The 14,238-nt window shown below is 38.2% G+C and overlaps 1 protein-coding gene across 2 annotated transcripts in view; it reads right to left on the bottom strand.

Moving 5' to 3' along the window:
- LOC120714478 (astrotactin-2-like) overlaps nucleotides 1-14,238 on the bottom strand; it is a 285,359-nt gene that overhangs the window by 138,920 nt on the left and 132,201 nt on the right. For both annotated transcript variants that reach the window (XM_040000717.1, XM_040000718.1), the window contains exons 5-7: nucleotides 13,134-13,241; nucleotides 10,290-10,436; nucleotides 3,095-3,262 (exon numbers count right to left, since the gene is read on the bottom strand). In XM_040000717.1, the coding sequence (XP_039856651.1) occupies nucleotides 3,095-3,262; nucleotides 10,290-10,436; nucleotides 13,134-13,241 (423 nt within the window). The remainder of the gene's footprint in view (nucleotides 1-3,094; nucleotides 3,263-10,289; nucleotides 10,437-13,133; nucleotides 13,242-14,238) is intronic.

Genomic DNA, 14,238 nt, shown 5'->3' with positions numbered 1-14,238 from the left:
TTAAACTGATGCTATAAACGATGTCATCATAATAATTTCTCTGGCTGTCTGGATAATTTTCAAATTTCAAGGTTTATGATGTTAGCACAGAAAAGACTTACTGTTGTTCTGGTGCCTATTTGCACTTGTTATAATATTGGAGAAGGCCTTAGGCATTATCATTGGGCAGATAAAATATAAGTTATTCCTTTGAGCTGTATGTGTTTGTGTGCATTTTAGTGTGTGTCCGGACGCGTGCTTATGAGCACAGTATGTGCTCGAAATGAAAAGCTAAACCAGGGGTATAGTATACTGTACATGTTACACACCCCAACAGTTTCATTTCCAATTACTTGCGGCTGGAGGAGCCAGAGAGAAAACGTTTTAAATGAGGAAAACAAAAGCAGCCAAGGAGGTCTGTGAGTCTTTAGGAAGTTATGCATGATGAGAAATGGAAAGGTTTTAGCGACAGCCTAAGTTTAGGGAGCATGACTGTGAAAGGATAATAAAGTGGTAACTTGAGTCATGATATTATCTGACATTCATTTTAAGTAATTTTCAAAAGATTTTTAGCTGTTATTTGTCCCAACGTATATATACACATAGGCAGATATTATAGTTCCAAGTATAATTAAAGTTATCTATTGCCCAGCTATCAGACAGCAGGAAGTGTTGCATCATGTATGTGTCTACTGACCTCCACTGTAGCACTTGATCAAGGAGGGAAGGTGAAGGCACAGATGACTGATTATCCAGATACAACGATACAGTGTCTAGTAGTCAACAGTGCCTGTCATCCGACATGACACTGAAGCTGGATTGATGGAGATAATAGAAATGCTGTGTGAAACCATCCTGAAAACATACCTCTTGCTATTATAAAGGACAAGAAAAATGCGTTTGTATGCATGCTGGGAGTAAAAAATGACCGATTTAAATATCTAAACCTGCATTTATGGTATTCAGTATAGAGTATACACTGTATAACATATGTTTATTAATGAAACAAAGTTTTAGTGTTGTTTTTGGTATTGGTATTGTTGCTTGGTAAATATGTTGCTTGGTATAATAAGTATTTGTTGGCAATTAAACCTTAACTTTATCATTTCTGCCCATAAGCCAACAGAAAACAATGCCACCATTCACAGCTTGTATTAGATTCAAGTCAATGTTTCTTCTTATATATATTTTTCCTGTCATCCATATCAGTCAGTTTTTCAATGTTGTAATATTTGGTAGCCCTGTGAGTGGTCTATCTATCTATCTATCCATCTATCCATCCATCCATCGGGGTCTGGCCATTTTACTTGTCTTTTTTTTTTACATCCAAGTAAACATCACAAGTGCACTTATAGTTATGTTTTTATATGCTAAACAAGTCCTTCAGTCTCAAAAATATATGTATGCTTGGTTGGGTATAAGTGTGTTATATTTTACATTAGTTATAGAAATGGAAAGCTTCTTTGAAGAGCACCTTTCATTCTACTTCTGGATGGATGTGATTGCCCTGAGGAGATACAACAAACGCGCATGCTGTCATTGATTAAATAATCTTCTATAAAGGACAGATGAAAAGAGAAATGGATGCAGAAAGATGAGAGCAGAGCTAGACTCTAGTGCTAATAAAGCCAAAATGCTCAGCGTACTTGGATTTGAATGAGTAAATATAATGTGCAGATGCAGACCTATGAAATACCTAAGTGCACACACTAAGATTTCACAAATACATGCGTGCAGCTCCATCTCTGGCATCTTCCTGTGTACTCACTGAGTTGAGTGTCTGGAACTCTAATACATTATGCATTAGCCCTCAACACGTCCTTGACCAGGGTTACATAAATTTCACATACATTACAGATGTAATCCATTCTAATGAGCTTAGACTTTATCTACTTGGGCATGAAAAACACAAGGGAATTAGGACACTCAAGGCAAGATAAATATCATCATGCTGCATACTTAGCATTTGTTGGTAAAGTTTTAATGTCAGCAAATGTAGGTGTAAAACCATACAGGGTGATTGTATACACACTGCAGCACACTGCAGTGGCAGCTGGTGATTTTCCTGAATGGGGCAAAAGACATTAAGGACCTTTGCTTACATAGTAGAAATGCTGTTGCCTCATATGCTGAGCTCTGATGTAAGAACTTTTGTTACTATTATTTGAGTAATTTACTCAAGAAATTAACCACACACCTTTGCTCAGCTTGACTAGTTCCTCTCTTTCCCTACAGCACAGAAAGAAAACTTACAAAATAATGTGGAATATACATTAACTCCCATTTTATTTATAACATGATGAAAACATAGTTTCAGCTCCTTTCAGTGCTTTTAGGCCAACTAAAATTTAAAGCAAAGTAAGGATGAAATATTTTATAGAAAAAGCCTACCGTATAATTGATCTATTGATTCTGTCTTGTTTTCTTTCGATTTTTCATTTAAAGTGTGGAATAAAGTTGGATAGCTTCTACATAATTATTGTGATGAATGCAAACAGTGACAACCTCTGCTACACACTTGTATTTCTATGTGGCCTCTTCACTGACAGTGCTGCCGGTTTCTTGTTAATTCCATTGTTTACGCAGTTTCAATATGACAACTTTACAAATTTATGGGAATAGCATGTCTATCATTTTATAGCAAAACATTCTCCTGCGGAGGGACTCAAATACTGCCAAAGGCACTGACATCTCCGACACGGTACACTCTGGTGTCTATGCCCTTACTGACAAGCGGTATCAATATTGAACATAAAGAGCCATGTTTATACTGTTTATAAATGAGAAAAAGTCCACATGAAAAACACAGGGTCGTGAGTGGTGGTGTAAATCTCATGACTCTGAACCAGACGACATCGACTGTTTGAGCTTTATTTTGTTTTATTTTTTTAGCTTACTTTAACTTTTGGGTTTATGTCACAAAATACAACTAAAAGTTAGCACATGTTATGTTAATCAGTAAAACATCAAGATAGAGATCTCATTGTAATGTCTTCTATATACACCTGCACTTTTTCCACTGTTGAAGTACTTACCACTTTAAAAAAAAATGCTAAAAACAAGGGTTTAGGCTTAATGGTTAGACGTCAGTGTCTGCATATTTGTATGCACCAACCTGTGTCCTGATCACAAATCTGCTCACAGGGTTCAGTGGTCCTCTGGCCGCAGTAATCCTGGACCCATTGTGTGGATGAATTGGTCTGATAGTAGAGAGTTAGCTTTGCTGGATTTAACCAATTAGAAACATCCAAGAAACTGCCCATGCTCACCACAAAACTACTTCCTGAAAAAAAGAAAAACAAAACAGGAGCCAATTATTTTGCATGAAAGAAAAAGGCAAAAATAAACAAACGAACCACAGAAAAGTAGAACAGATGTGATTGTGTTGTATTTATGCTCTAGGTTCGAGGTTCTATTGCAAAATCAATTGGAAAGTAGCTAAATCTTTTGTTTTCACTGTAATTTCATTTCCCATCTGACCAGACTGAATTTAAATGAGAAAATTAAGACCTATAATGTGTATAGATTGGGTTTTGTTGGTAATTGCAGTAGAGGGGCTAAAAGGGTTTCACGAGTCAATCAGTAAACGCTATGCTTAATGACGCTGACTTACCTTTCTTTCTTACTGCTCTCAGACCAATCGTTAAACTCCAATCACCGAACAAGATTATCTCTAATTGATGCCAATGAGTTTTGGTTCCAAAGGGAGCTGTGAGAAGGCTTTCTGGATTCTTATACAGCTATATTATGGGTCATGGACGGTACATTTGCAGAAGCATTAACAGTATATACAGTGGGGCAAAAAAGTATTTAGTCAGCCACCGATTGTGCAAGTTCCCCCACTTAAAATGATGACAGAGGTCAGTAATTTGCACCAGAGGTACACTTCAACTGTGAGAGACAGAATGTGAAAAAAAAAATCCATGAATCCACATGGTAGGATTTGTAAAGAATTTATTCGTAAATTAGGGTGGAAAATAAGTATTTGGTCACCTCAAACAAGGAAAATCTCTGGCTCTCACAGACCTGTAACGTCTTCTGTAAGAAGCTTTTCTGTCCCCCACTCGTTACCTGTATGAATGGCACCTGTTTGAACTCATCATCTGTATAAAAGACACCTGTCCACAGCCTCAAACAGTCAGACTCCAAACTCCGCCATGGCCAAGACCAAAGAGCTTTCGAAGGACACCAGGAAAAGTATTGTAGACCTGCACCAGACTGGGAAGAGTGAATCAACAATAGGCAAGCAGCTTGGTGTGAAAAAATCAACTGTGGGAGCAATCATCAGAAAATGGAAGACATACAAGACCACTGATAAGCTCCCTCGATCTGGGGCTCCACGCAAGATCTCATCCCGTGGGGTCAAAATGATCATGAGAACGGTGAGCAAAGATCCCAGAACCACACGGGGGGACCTGGTGAATGACCTGCAGAGAGCTGGGACCAAAGTAACAAAGGTCACCATCAGTAACACACTACAACGGCAGGGAATCAAATCCCGCAGTGCCAGACGTGTTCCGCTGCTGAAGCCAGTGCATGTCCAGGCCCGTCTGAAGTTTGCCAGAGAGCACATGGATGATACAGCAGAGGATTGGGAGAATGTCATGTGGTCAGATGAAACCAAAGTAGAACTTTTTGGTATAAACTCAACTCGTCGTGTTTGGAGGAAGAAGAATACTGAGTTGCATCCCAAGAACACCATACCTACTGTGAAGCATGGGGGTGGAAACATCATGCTATGGGGCTGTTTTTCTGCCAAGCGGACAGGACGACTGATCCGTGTTAAGGACAGAATGAATGGGGCCATGTATCGTGAGATTTTGAGCCAAAACCTCCTTCCATCAGTGAGAACTTTGAAGATGAAACGAGGCTGGGTCTTCCAACATGACAATGATCCAAAACACACCGCCCGGGCAACAAAGGAGTGGCTCCGTAAGAAGCATTTGAAAGTCCTGGAGTGGCCTAGCCAGTCTCCAGACCTCAACCCCATAGAAAATCTGTGGCGGGAGTTGAAAGTCCGTGTTGCTCGGCGACAGCCCCAAAACATCACTGCTCTCGAGAAGATCTGCATGGAGGAATGGGCCAAAATACCAGCTACTGTGTGTGCAAACCTGGTAAAGACCTATAGTAAACGTTTGACCTCTGTTATTGCCAACAAAGGTTAGGTTACAAAGTATTGAGTTGTATTTTTGTTATTGACCAAATACTTATTTTCCACCCTGATTTACGAATAAATTCTTTACAAATCCTACCATGTGGATTCATGGATTTTTTTTTTCCACATTCTGTCTCTCATAGTTGAAGTGTACCTCTGGTGCAAATTACTGACCTCTGTCATCATTTTAGGTGGGGGAACTTGCACAATCGGTGGCTGACTAAATACTTTTTTGCCCCACTGTATTTCTTTGTCCAGGTGAATTCAAAATGTATTAGAACATCTATATATTAAAACAAAACAAAACAAACAGGTTCGGTACAGCTAGATGAACTGCATCAGATGGATGTGTGCAAGTCCTTTGTGCTGCGGTAAAATATACAGCTCATATGAGAATAACAAATAATGTTTCGCCTTTACATTCTGTAACAAACAAAGCAATGACATCCCAAAACTCATCTGTTCTCTCTCTGTTATTTATTTATTTTACCCTTTTAACATTTTGGTTGTTCTGAAGTCCTGACAGAATACACTGCCATTTGTTTCCTCCTACACATGAAAAGTCATCAGCTGCTTCTTTTCATTTGACAGAAAAACACTGCCACAGTACAGTGTGACCAACACAAAGCCTTCAACAAATGTACTTGGTTTTCCCTAAAAATTAAGTACCAAACCATGTGTTAGCATTCAGTCTTATCGAGACCAATGACCTGCATGTTTTTGTCTGTTACATTTGATAGCTTGTCAGATGATCCCACATTGTTTATTGGTTTAAGTGTCTGTCGTAAAACACATTTTGAATCAATCAATATGTTTTGAACATTTTCAATTAATAAGTGCATAATTCTGTATAAGTCAAAGCAAAATAACCATGGTAACAATCTTCCCTAGATATGAAAGACCGCTGGTGTTCTTGAAAGTAAAGTGTTCAGTACCCAGCAAAATGCCAGAAGCCCAAAATAAATCGCTAAAAGCCTTTACGAGGTCAAAGTGACCAAAGGTAAGCATGACAAGGCCCCTTTCTGCCAGTAGGTCTCATTTACAGTGATACTGGCTGAAGTAAATTCTTCTGCTAACATGCTGAGGAGAGAGCTGTTACGCAGCCTTCTCTGAGTCCTGTAAAGAAATCCCACTTGGGGAGTAGGAGCATTGTTCACTTAGCTCTGCATATTATGATTCAAATGCAGAAGAATGGGGAGAAAAAGAAAGCATTGTATATCAGTGTCAATGCAGTAGTCAAAATAATGGCAGTAATAATGAATGGGTGCAACAAAAAATTTCATTGACTTATTGACACATATAATTTTGTGTTATTTTTCATTAATAAGTTGTTTGTGCTTTCCTCTATTGTATACTGCTGTATTATTTCAATTATGTACACAATGTCATGTTTTTGATAATTGAGTTACATGACTGGGTATCTAATTGATAAGATTCTTTGACAGACAGTCACATTTAAAATATGACTATTTTTGCAAATATAATTAAGGTATTTACACCATGACTCTAAAGTGAATGTCAGGTAACAGAAAAGCAACACTGGAGTAATTAGAATATAAAAACATAAGAATATGTCGGTACACTTAATTCCACTACTAGTCGATTTTGAGCTGCGTATCTCACAACGTTGGCCAAATGATCTGAGTCTTCTTAATCTGCTGCTCCAGTTTCTTGTTACCTGCCTGTAAATAACCTTCTGTTCTCTCTCTATCTATCTCATTTTTTTCCATTAGGCTCCCATTAGCTGTAGCCTTAGTGATTATTATAAATGCTTTGTAGTTGTTTTTGTTTACCTTCTACTGTCATGGCAACTGGCTGCTCACATTCAGTTTATTCATCATGCTAATGGCTGATATCACCACCTGACTATTCACCTGCATCGTACCAGCATATATTAGATATAGAGCAACTCACGTCCTTTGTGTCAACTTATAAAGTATATAAGCAGACAGAAGAAACAGAGCTTTTCGTCTGTCTGCTTGTACGTTTCCTGAAGTGACTTATAGTTATGTGTTGCTTGCCAGTTGGAATTGTTTTGTTTGTTTATCTCTTGGATTTGTTTGTTTGCTCTGACTGCCTGCCTGCTGCCGACTGTATGCATGCCAGACTACAGGGTTAAGCTGCCTTTTACCACATCTGCTCTGCCTCAGGTGTCTGCTTTTCTGTGTCCGAGTTCCAGCACACACAGTTTGTTTGCAGGGGAAAAACAAAACTAGAATCCTAAAACCCTTATCTTAACTCCTTCGAGGTGTACAGTTTATGTTCACCCTGCAGTAAACACACATGCAGTATGGAATGCACAACATGATTTTCCTCGTCCAATATCTTATTCTGTAGTGGGGCTTAAATGCAGTAGTGAGTGTCGCACTACAGCGAAGCTCATGGACTCGGCGAAATTAAAATACACGAGTGCTGGTTTATCATGAATATCTATGATTATTTCATTAAATTCCAAATATGATTTTTGATACCTCGCAGGCTGATCATTACGCCAAAGGAGAGCTTCAGGGGCATCCAAAAAATTGAGATAATTATTGTGTATAACTTGATATTCCTCACTGCCAGTGGCAGTAGAAGGTCAAAAGGTTACTAAAATAAGTCAATAATCATTCTCCATATTAAATTTGAAAGCGTCCTCGCTGCCAGTGGTAGAGATTTACACTACACTATGTGTGTTATGGAGAGGGAGAAAAAGACAACATTATAGACACTCAAAAAAACCATGATTATTTTGTAATACATTTTTTGAGTAATTGCCCCACAAAGCTCAGAAGTAAGTGGACAAACTTCATTGTTTTTAATACTTTGATGAAAATCCTCGAGTCATTGACCGTCGTTTTTATTAGAAGAATTTAATGGGAATTAAAATAAAATAAATAAATAATATTTCTTCAAGATTGATGGCCTTGACTAACTTTCGATAGTGCCTCAAAAGACAGGTTCATTCTATTCACTGTAGTTCTCATAGGCTGGTTTAGTAAGGTAACAGAATATAAAGGAAGAGGGCATGCATATGTCTATATGCTGTGCCAAGTCTTTATTGCGGCCACCTTTTGTTGCTGTTTGTATATGGATATGACAGCCTTACATTTTGTCAGCAGTAACAAAAAAGCATCTTGTTGTAAGTGCTCTGAAACATCAAGCCATCTTTACACGTTGACAATTATTTGCCTCTTTCCTTGAGTACTTTTCACTTGGCTAGACCTTACTGTGGCTTTTATCTGCTTAATTTGACATGAAATAAGAGGAAGCAGCTTTTGTTCATTAGGCAATTACCCAACTACTTTAGAATCTGAAAATAGGGCCCTATGAATAAAAATAGCTAATTTCTAAACAAAATTCATGTGATAATTTTGTTAATCACGTTAAATGAAAACCGATAGTCTGCACTCTAATCACATCTTGATTCTTTCACTTCATATCCACTGTGGTGGTATACAGAGGGAAAAAACAAACTGCGTCAATGTCAAAATACTCTAACGGTATGTTTATTTTACTGTAGATATCCAATAGTTACAGAATATATATTTTATGTATGCCTCCGTTTTCGTGAAGTGTCCACGGGCACACAAATTCTGAGAGCGTGGGAGGACAAGAAATGAGACCTCAATGGCAGAAATGCCTTTTTGACTGATATGTGAAATCTTTCAGAGATGTAGCAATCATTAGTTAAATTGCCTCAGCTCTTCACTCTCTCTTACTTCACTTAGCTCCTTGTACATATTCAAGTTTTCTCTCTTCTCCTAGTAAGGTTTGTTTTGCGGTATCGTGTCAACACACAGACCCAATTTACAATTAGCTCACTGTCAACAAGGAATTTTAAACAGATTAAATAATACTCTAAGCTGTTGCCCGGGTCTGTTGCTTACAAACTCCATTTTTGTGAATTTAAACTTCTTTTGTCAACAACGAATGTTTTTGTTTCCCCATGTGAGCATATAAATTGACAGGAAACGGTATCAACTCCTTATTGACAGAGAAGTTCTTTATATTCGATTTCACTGACTATTTATTTAGTGTTTTTTTTTTTTGGCAAGCATACTTTCTGTCTGTGAAGCCAGCTTCTAATATGACACTGATACAGCAGAAATATATCTTGGAGTTCTTATGTAACATTAGATGAATATGCATTGTTTGTATCAGGCTAACTGAAAAGATAAAAACAATAGGTTAATATTTTAATCTACAGCATGCAGTCACATGAAAAAGGGGCTAAATACTAAAAGCTCAGTTGAAAAACAAAGAATAATAATAGCCATAGTGTGTGCACAATGCTCTTCATCACTTTAATGGCTTTAAATGTCACTCAGTTTTTTGTGGTGATAATCAATCTTTTTTTCTTCCATTGCGAGCTTTCAGCGCGTGGGCTTTATTGTTCTGATTTTTGTTCATTTTTCGGTTCTAGAACATGATTTTCTCTTTTGTTGGATGAATGTTCATCTTTTGTACCTTATCAGTCGTGGAAAGGGGGCACTGAAACTGAAAGGCATTGAAATTGAAAACCACAAATCACGGTTGAGGGGGTGGAGAGTTTAATGCAGGCCATGTGAAAACAGAAACGGAGAATGTTGAGCTAGCCCCGGTCCATTAGCTGTTCCTCCTAACAACAAAGACTAAACTAATGACATAATACGTTTCAGTGCTCAACAACAACATGCAACTCGACAGTTATCTCTACAGTATGCTGCTCGACTGACAACTGTAACCAGTTATTGTTGGAAACAAACAAAACAATAAGATGCTATACTATGTGGGATAATGGCTATTATGATAACATGCTCCACAAATCTACCATATCGCTTGTATTGGATGTTTTCAAACTGCTGCTTGGGCTAAATAACCACAGTGCATCTTAGTAACATTTTGATGGGTTTAATGTAAGCGTAATAAATCCTTGCATCTTCATCTCCATGTTTGATTTTAGTATTTGCGGGTTTCCAGTCAGCAAACAGATCTGTGTAAATTGGACCCAGGAGTTCTGTGAGCTGTCAGATCTACTAAGGTTTTCATATCATATCATGTAATTTGAATCAAAATGAAAGAGTGCATAAAAACAGTGACGTGTAGTGAAGTCAGTTTCCAGCAAAAGTAAACACTTTTTGATGCTTTACTCGTTAAATGTTCTGCCAAGGTCTAATAAATGCCCTGCACTTACCATCCGCAACAAAATGCTCTGGCACATGGAGGGTGACCTTAACAGTGAGGGGGCAGGAATCCTGCGTAGCATAGACAATGGCAATGACACATGTGCTGATAGTGATCAGTGTCAAGGTGACCTTATTTAGAGGACTGTGTGGATGGCCTGAAGGGAGAGAAAGAGAAAAAAGTAAAGGTAGACAGTTTAACAGTGGCCCTTTTGTTTTTATTAGAGTCTTAAACAGGTGACAGGACCATAATACACACAGCCACACAAACGTTTAACAAAATCATCTCGTTTTGCACTGTCCTTTGCTGAAAAGCCCTCCTCAAAGCCTTGAGAATGCAATTCATTGTACTGCTGATTTATGAATCCAACCCTGTTTCAAGTTTGGCCTGTGTAGATATGACTTGGGTTAACACTGCTTCTGCACACCCCAGAATCATTTGCCAGTATGATATATGATCTTATTGCTACTGACAGGGTTATAGATTGGTTGTTTTGGTTGCCCTTTGGCTCTGTCAGGGCTCTTATTTCCAAGCTAAGGTATAGGAAATGAAATTAGCCGCTTAACCTCTGTCTACAGATATTTATCATGGGAGAGAAGTTGGCATGTTAAACGGAAGCTTACTGGGATGCGTGTAGGATAAGGTGATGATAGAGTAGCTTTGGAAACACTGCTCTAATGCGTTGAACAACCTGAAAATAACTCTTGTACTTTCTTAAACCAGTCACAAGAAAACATCACGTAATATTTCAGAATCTGCAGGCTTCAGAACTGCGTGAATAGCTTCTAGAAAGGGAGCTTCCCAGTGTGTATCCTGCGCTCTGCAGGTTTGTTGCAAAAGTCAATAGAAATGGTACAACTGCTCATGGAAGTCTGTTCTCTGCAGTAGAACTCATCACACTGTTTTGTTCAAATAAATAAATAAATACATTTGTTTATATATTTATTCATTTCAATGCCCAATAGCTTCCACTATGGGAATCGACTAATGCTCTGTGTGCTAGTTAGAGGTATGTTACTACATCATTTAGTACCACTGAAAAACACAGCCGTGTACAATTGTTCTGTGAATGCCAATTTCAGCTTTCCCCATACAACGTTTGACTGATCACATTCGCAGTGTTCAAATGGTCAAACAGACTGAATAAAAACAAAGCAATATCATAGAAAAGAAAGTTTCACCAGTATTCCCCTGTGGAAAGGCACTTTAATCTTGACAGAAGCTCAGAGGTAGTGAAATGCAGCTCAAGGCCAAACAAGGAGACAAAGTTAGGGTAATGGATTGACCCACACCGACTTGCACGTCTTACTCACTGTGATGGCTTTGTGAAGGGATAGAAACAATGGTTGTCTACAGAAATAGTGGCTGAGCAGCTAATGTCAGTGGGGTGCAGGGTGGCGTCCCTGGGCTTGTGAAGGGTTCCCTCAATTACTATAAAAGCTTACTGAGTAGACAAAAGCATGCGCACTCACGATGGCAAACACTTACATTATGGTCACAAACCAAGCAACCTTTCTGTGCTCAAACACACGCATAAAGTCACATGTAAATTTTAACTGAATGCACAAATACAAGGAGTGCACTAAACTCTTTATGTTTACTCTCATTCGCCTCCCCTCTGTCCATCGTCTAATGAAAGAGCTACCTTTTTATACAGGCTGTAACTTTAACACAGGTCATGGCCATGGATTTTATTTTCCTCCAAGCTGTAAGGCCACAAAGACTTGATAATAAAATCTGTCAGACCAAGGTGTCAGTTAAAGTAAAGACGCCTGTTCTAGGGCATTTACACTCACAGGCAATTAACCATTTTCAGAACAGTTGTGGTTAATTGCATGTTCACACTGGACCATTCTGTGTTTAAATGTATGTAAACAGGAAATGTAATGGTAGGAAATGAAGTGACAGAAGGCTACAGAGCCAATTACAGGGGTAGGTTCATTCAATTCGTTCAATTCGTTCTTGTCCTTCATTCCGAAAAACGCTGCAATTATCTAAGACCATATGCACATGCTTGATATCTGAAATCTACCCAGCTGCTGTCTCCAATGTACAGAAAAATAGAGACATTTAATTGGAGAATCCGCTTTTAGATGAATTATATATCTGCAGTTCTATAGAGTTAAGAAGTTTTGTTTGTTTTCAAATCGTACATTTCCTCTCTTTTATACTTCTAATAGAAATCGCAATTAGAAAAGCAACTAAATTGCTTTTCTAATTGCTTTTAGATCCTATTCCCACACCAGAGGGCTTACAACCAAATTAATAAGATTATAAAGTGGTGTGTGATTTATTGTCCTCTTGACCTAGTGTTGTTTAGGTGAACTGCAGACACAGGGTTTAAAAACATCATGATTTTCATCATTTTTGTCAGCTACTTTATAGATATACACAGACTATGTAATTCATATACACACAAATCCAAACTCTTCACTATCACATATCACTATGGGAGAGGAAGTTGAAAATCATGCATTCAAGTTATGTGACTCAGCTTAGGTCATCACAAAACTCCCATTGACATCAGCTCATATGTCTGCTTTGAATGTCATTGAGCTGTGGAACAGCACTCCCAATCCCATTGGGAACATACATGACCCCTTCCTACTTCCAGCTATGCTGACAATTCCGGAAACGACTAGCCTCATTTGACTCAGCTTTAATGTTCTCTCCCATCATTCCCTCTTATATTCAAATGGGATAAGGCTGGCGTTCATTTGTTTTTGTATTATACTCCCTTTTGACTTTAATGTCTTCTCAGCAGCGCGCAGTGGCTAAGAGGGTCTCCTGCTGAGTAAGTTAATGTGTAAAAAATGTACAACATTTATTATAATACACCTGAGTTTCTTCTCACCTTTGCTGCGCCTTCGTCCTCTGTGCTGCTCTGTGTAAAACTTCATTTGGTTGTCATCTTCAGGCTCTGATCCCGATTCCCCTTGAGGACCAAACACACCTCCAGCCTCTGGTGGTGAAATGTTAAGACAAACAAAGGCAAAAATAAATCTAATTAGAATCATAATTCAGTTGATTGTTTGTTTTTCAGATATAGAAAATATAATGCAGTCGGGGGTACAAGCAGTTATTCAACCTTTGGGTGTTGTGTATATAGAGCAGGACATAATATATTTTTACAATATGGACACAACAGTACACAGATTTTTAACTAATCAAATTTCCACTTCTTACCACCTTTGCCGCCACTCGTGGTTTGATCTGTTGGTGAGTTGTCAAGTGTTAAAAAGTCTTTGGAGCTCAATTTTCTAATCATATTAGGTAAAGTGTGTGCATATTTGCATGTCTGACTCTGAGTTAGAGTGACAGCAAGAGCAGGGCTGTGAGTTAAGAGGCTTTGTTTATTACTGCTTTGGCACTGCAACATCAAAACACACACACACACACACACACACGCACGCACGCACGCACGCACGCATGCACACAGTGATAACAGTCAGGGATTTGCAAAGTGTAAAACCACTGAAGGATAACATAACATAAAATATCTGTAAATGGCTTCAAACTACAGTCTCAAACCAGATTAAAACATGTCCAGTAGACGGTTTATGTTAAATATCTTTATCATTGTACCACGCACATTCTTTCATGTATCATTTAGGTTTAGTCATAAAAATGATCGTATGCTAATAAGATCCAGATTTCCTCATGGTTATACATATGTCTTGCTTGTATTACCCAGAGGATCACAGTGATTACACTTCCTAATCTCCTGGAGTAGAAAAAGAATAAAGGACAGAGTGAAAATCAATGCTTGTGATGACCATAAATACACATCTAAGAAAAAACGTTTCACTCGATGACTACGAGTTAAGACAAAGAACAAAATTTGGATAAGTGCATTATGTCAATACACTTATTTTTATGATACATGAGGACAGCTGATAATGACACAATGACACAAGCATTTACTTTTCTGCAAGAGACAAAAGCTTTATCCCCACAGG

This window comes from Simochromis diagramma, unplaced genomic scaffold, assembly GCF_900408965.1.
Source record: "Simochromis diagramma unplaced genomic scaffold, fSimDia1.1 OVJJ01000596.1, whole genome shotgun sequence".
Lineage (NCBI taxonomy): Eukaryota > Metazoa > Chordata > Actinopteri > Cichliformes > Cichlidae > Simochromis > Simochromis diagramma.
Note: the sequence above shows the minus strand (reverse complement) of the source record. Positions and strands in the feature narration are given on the sequence as shown.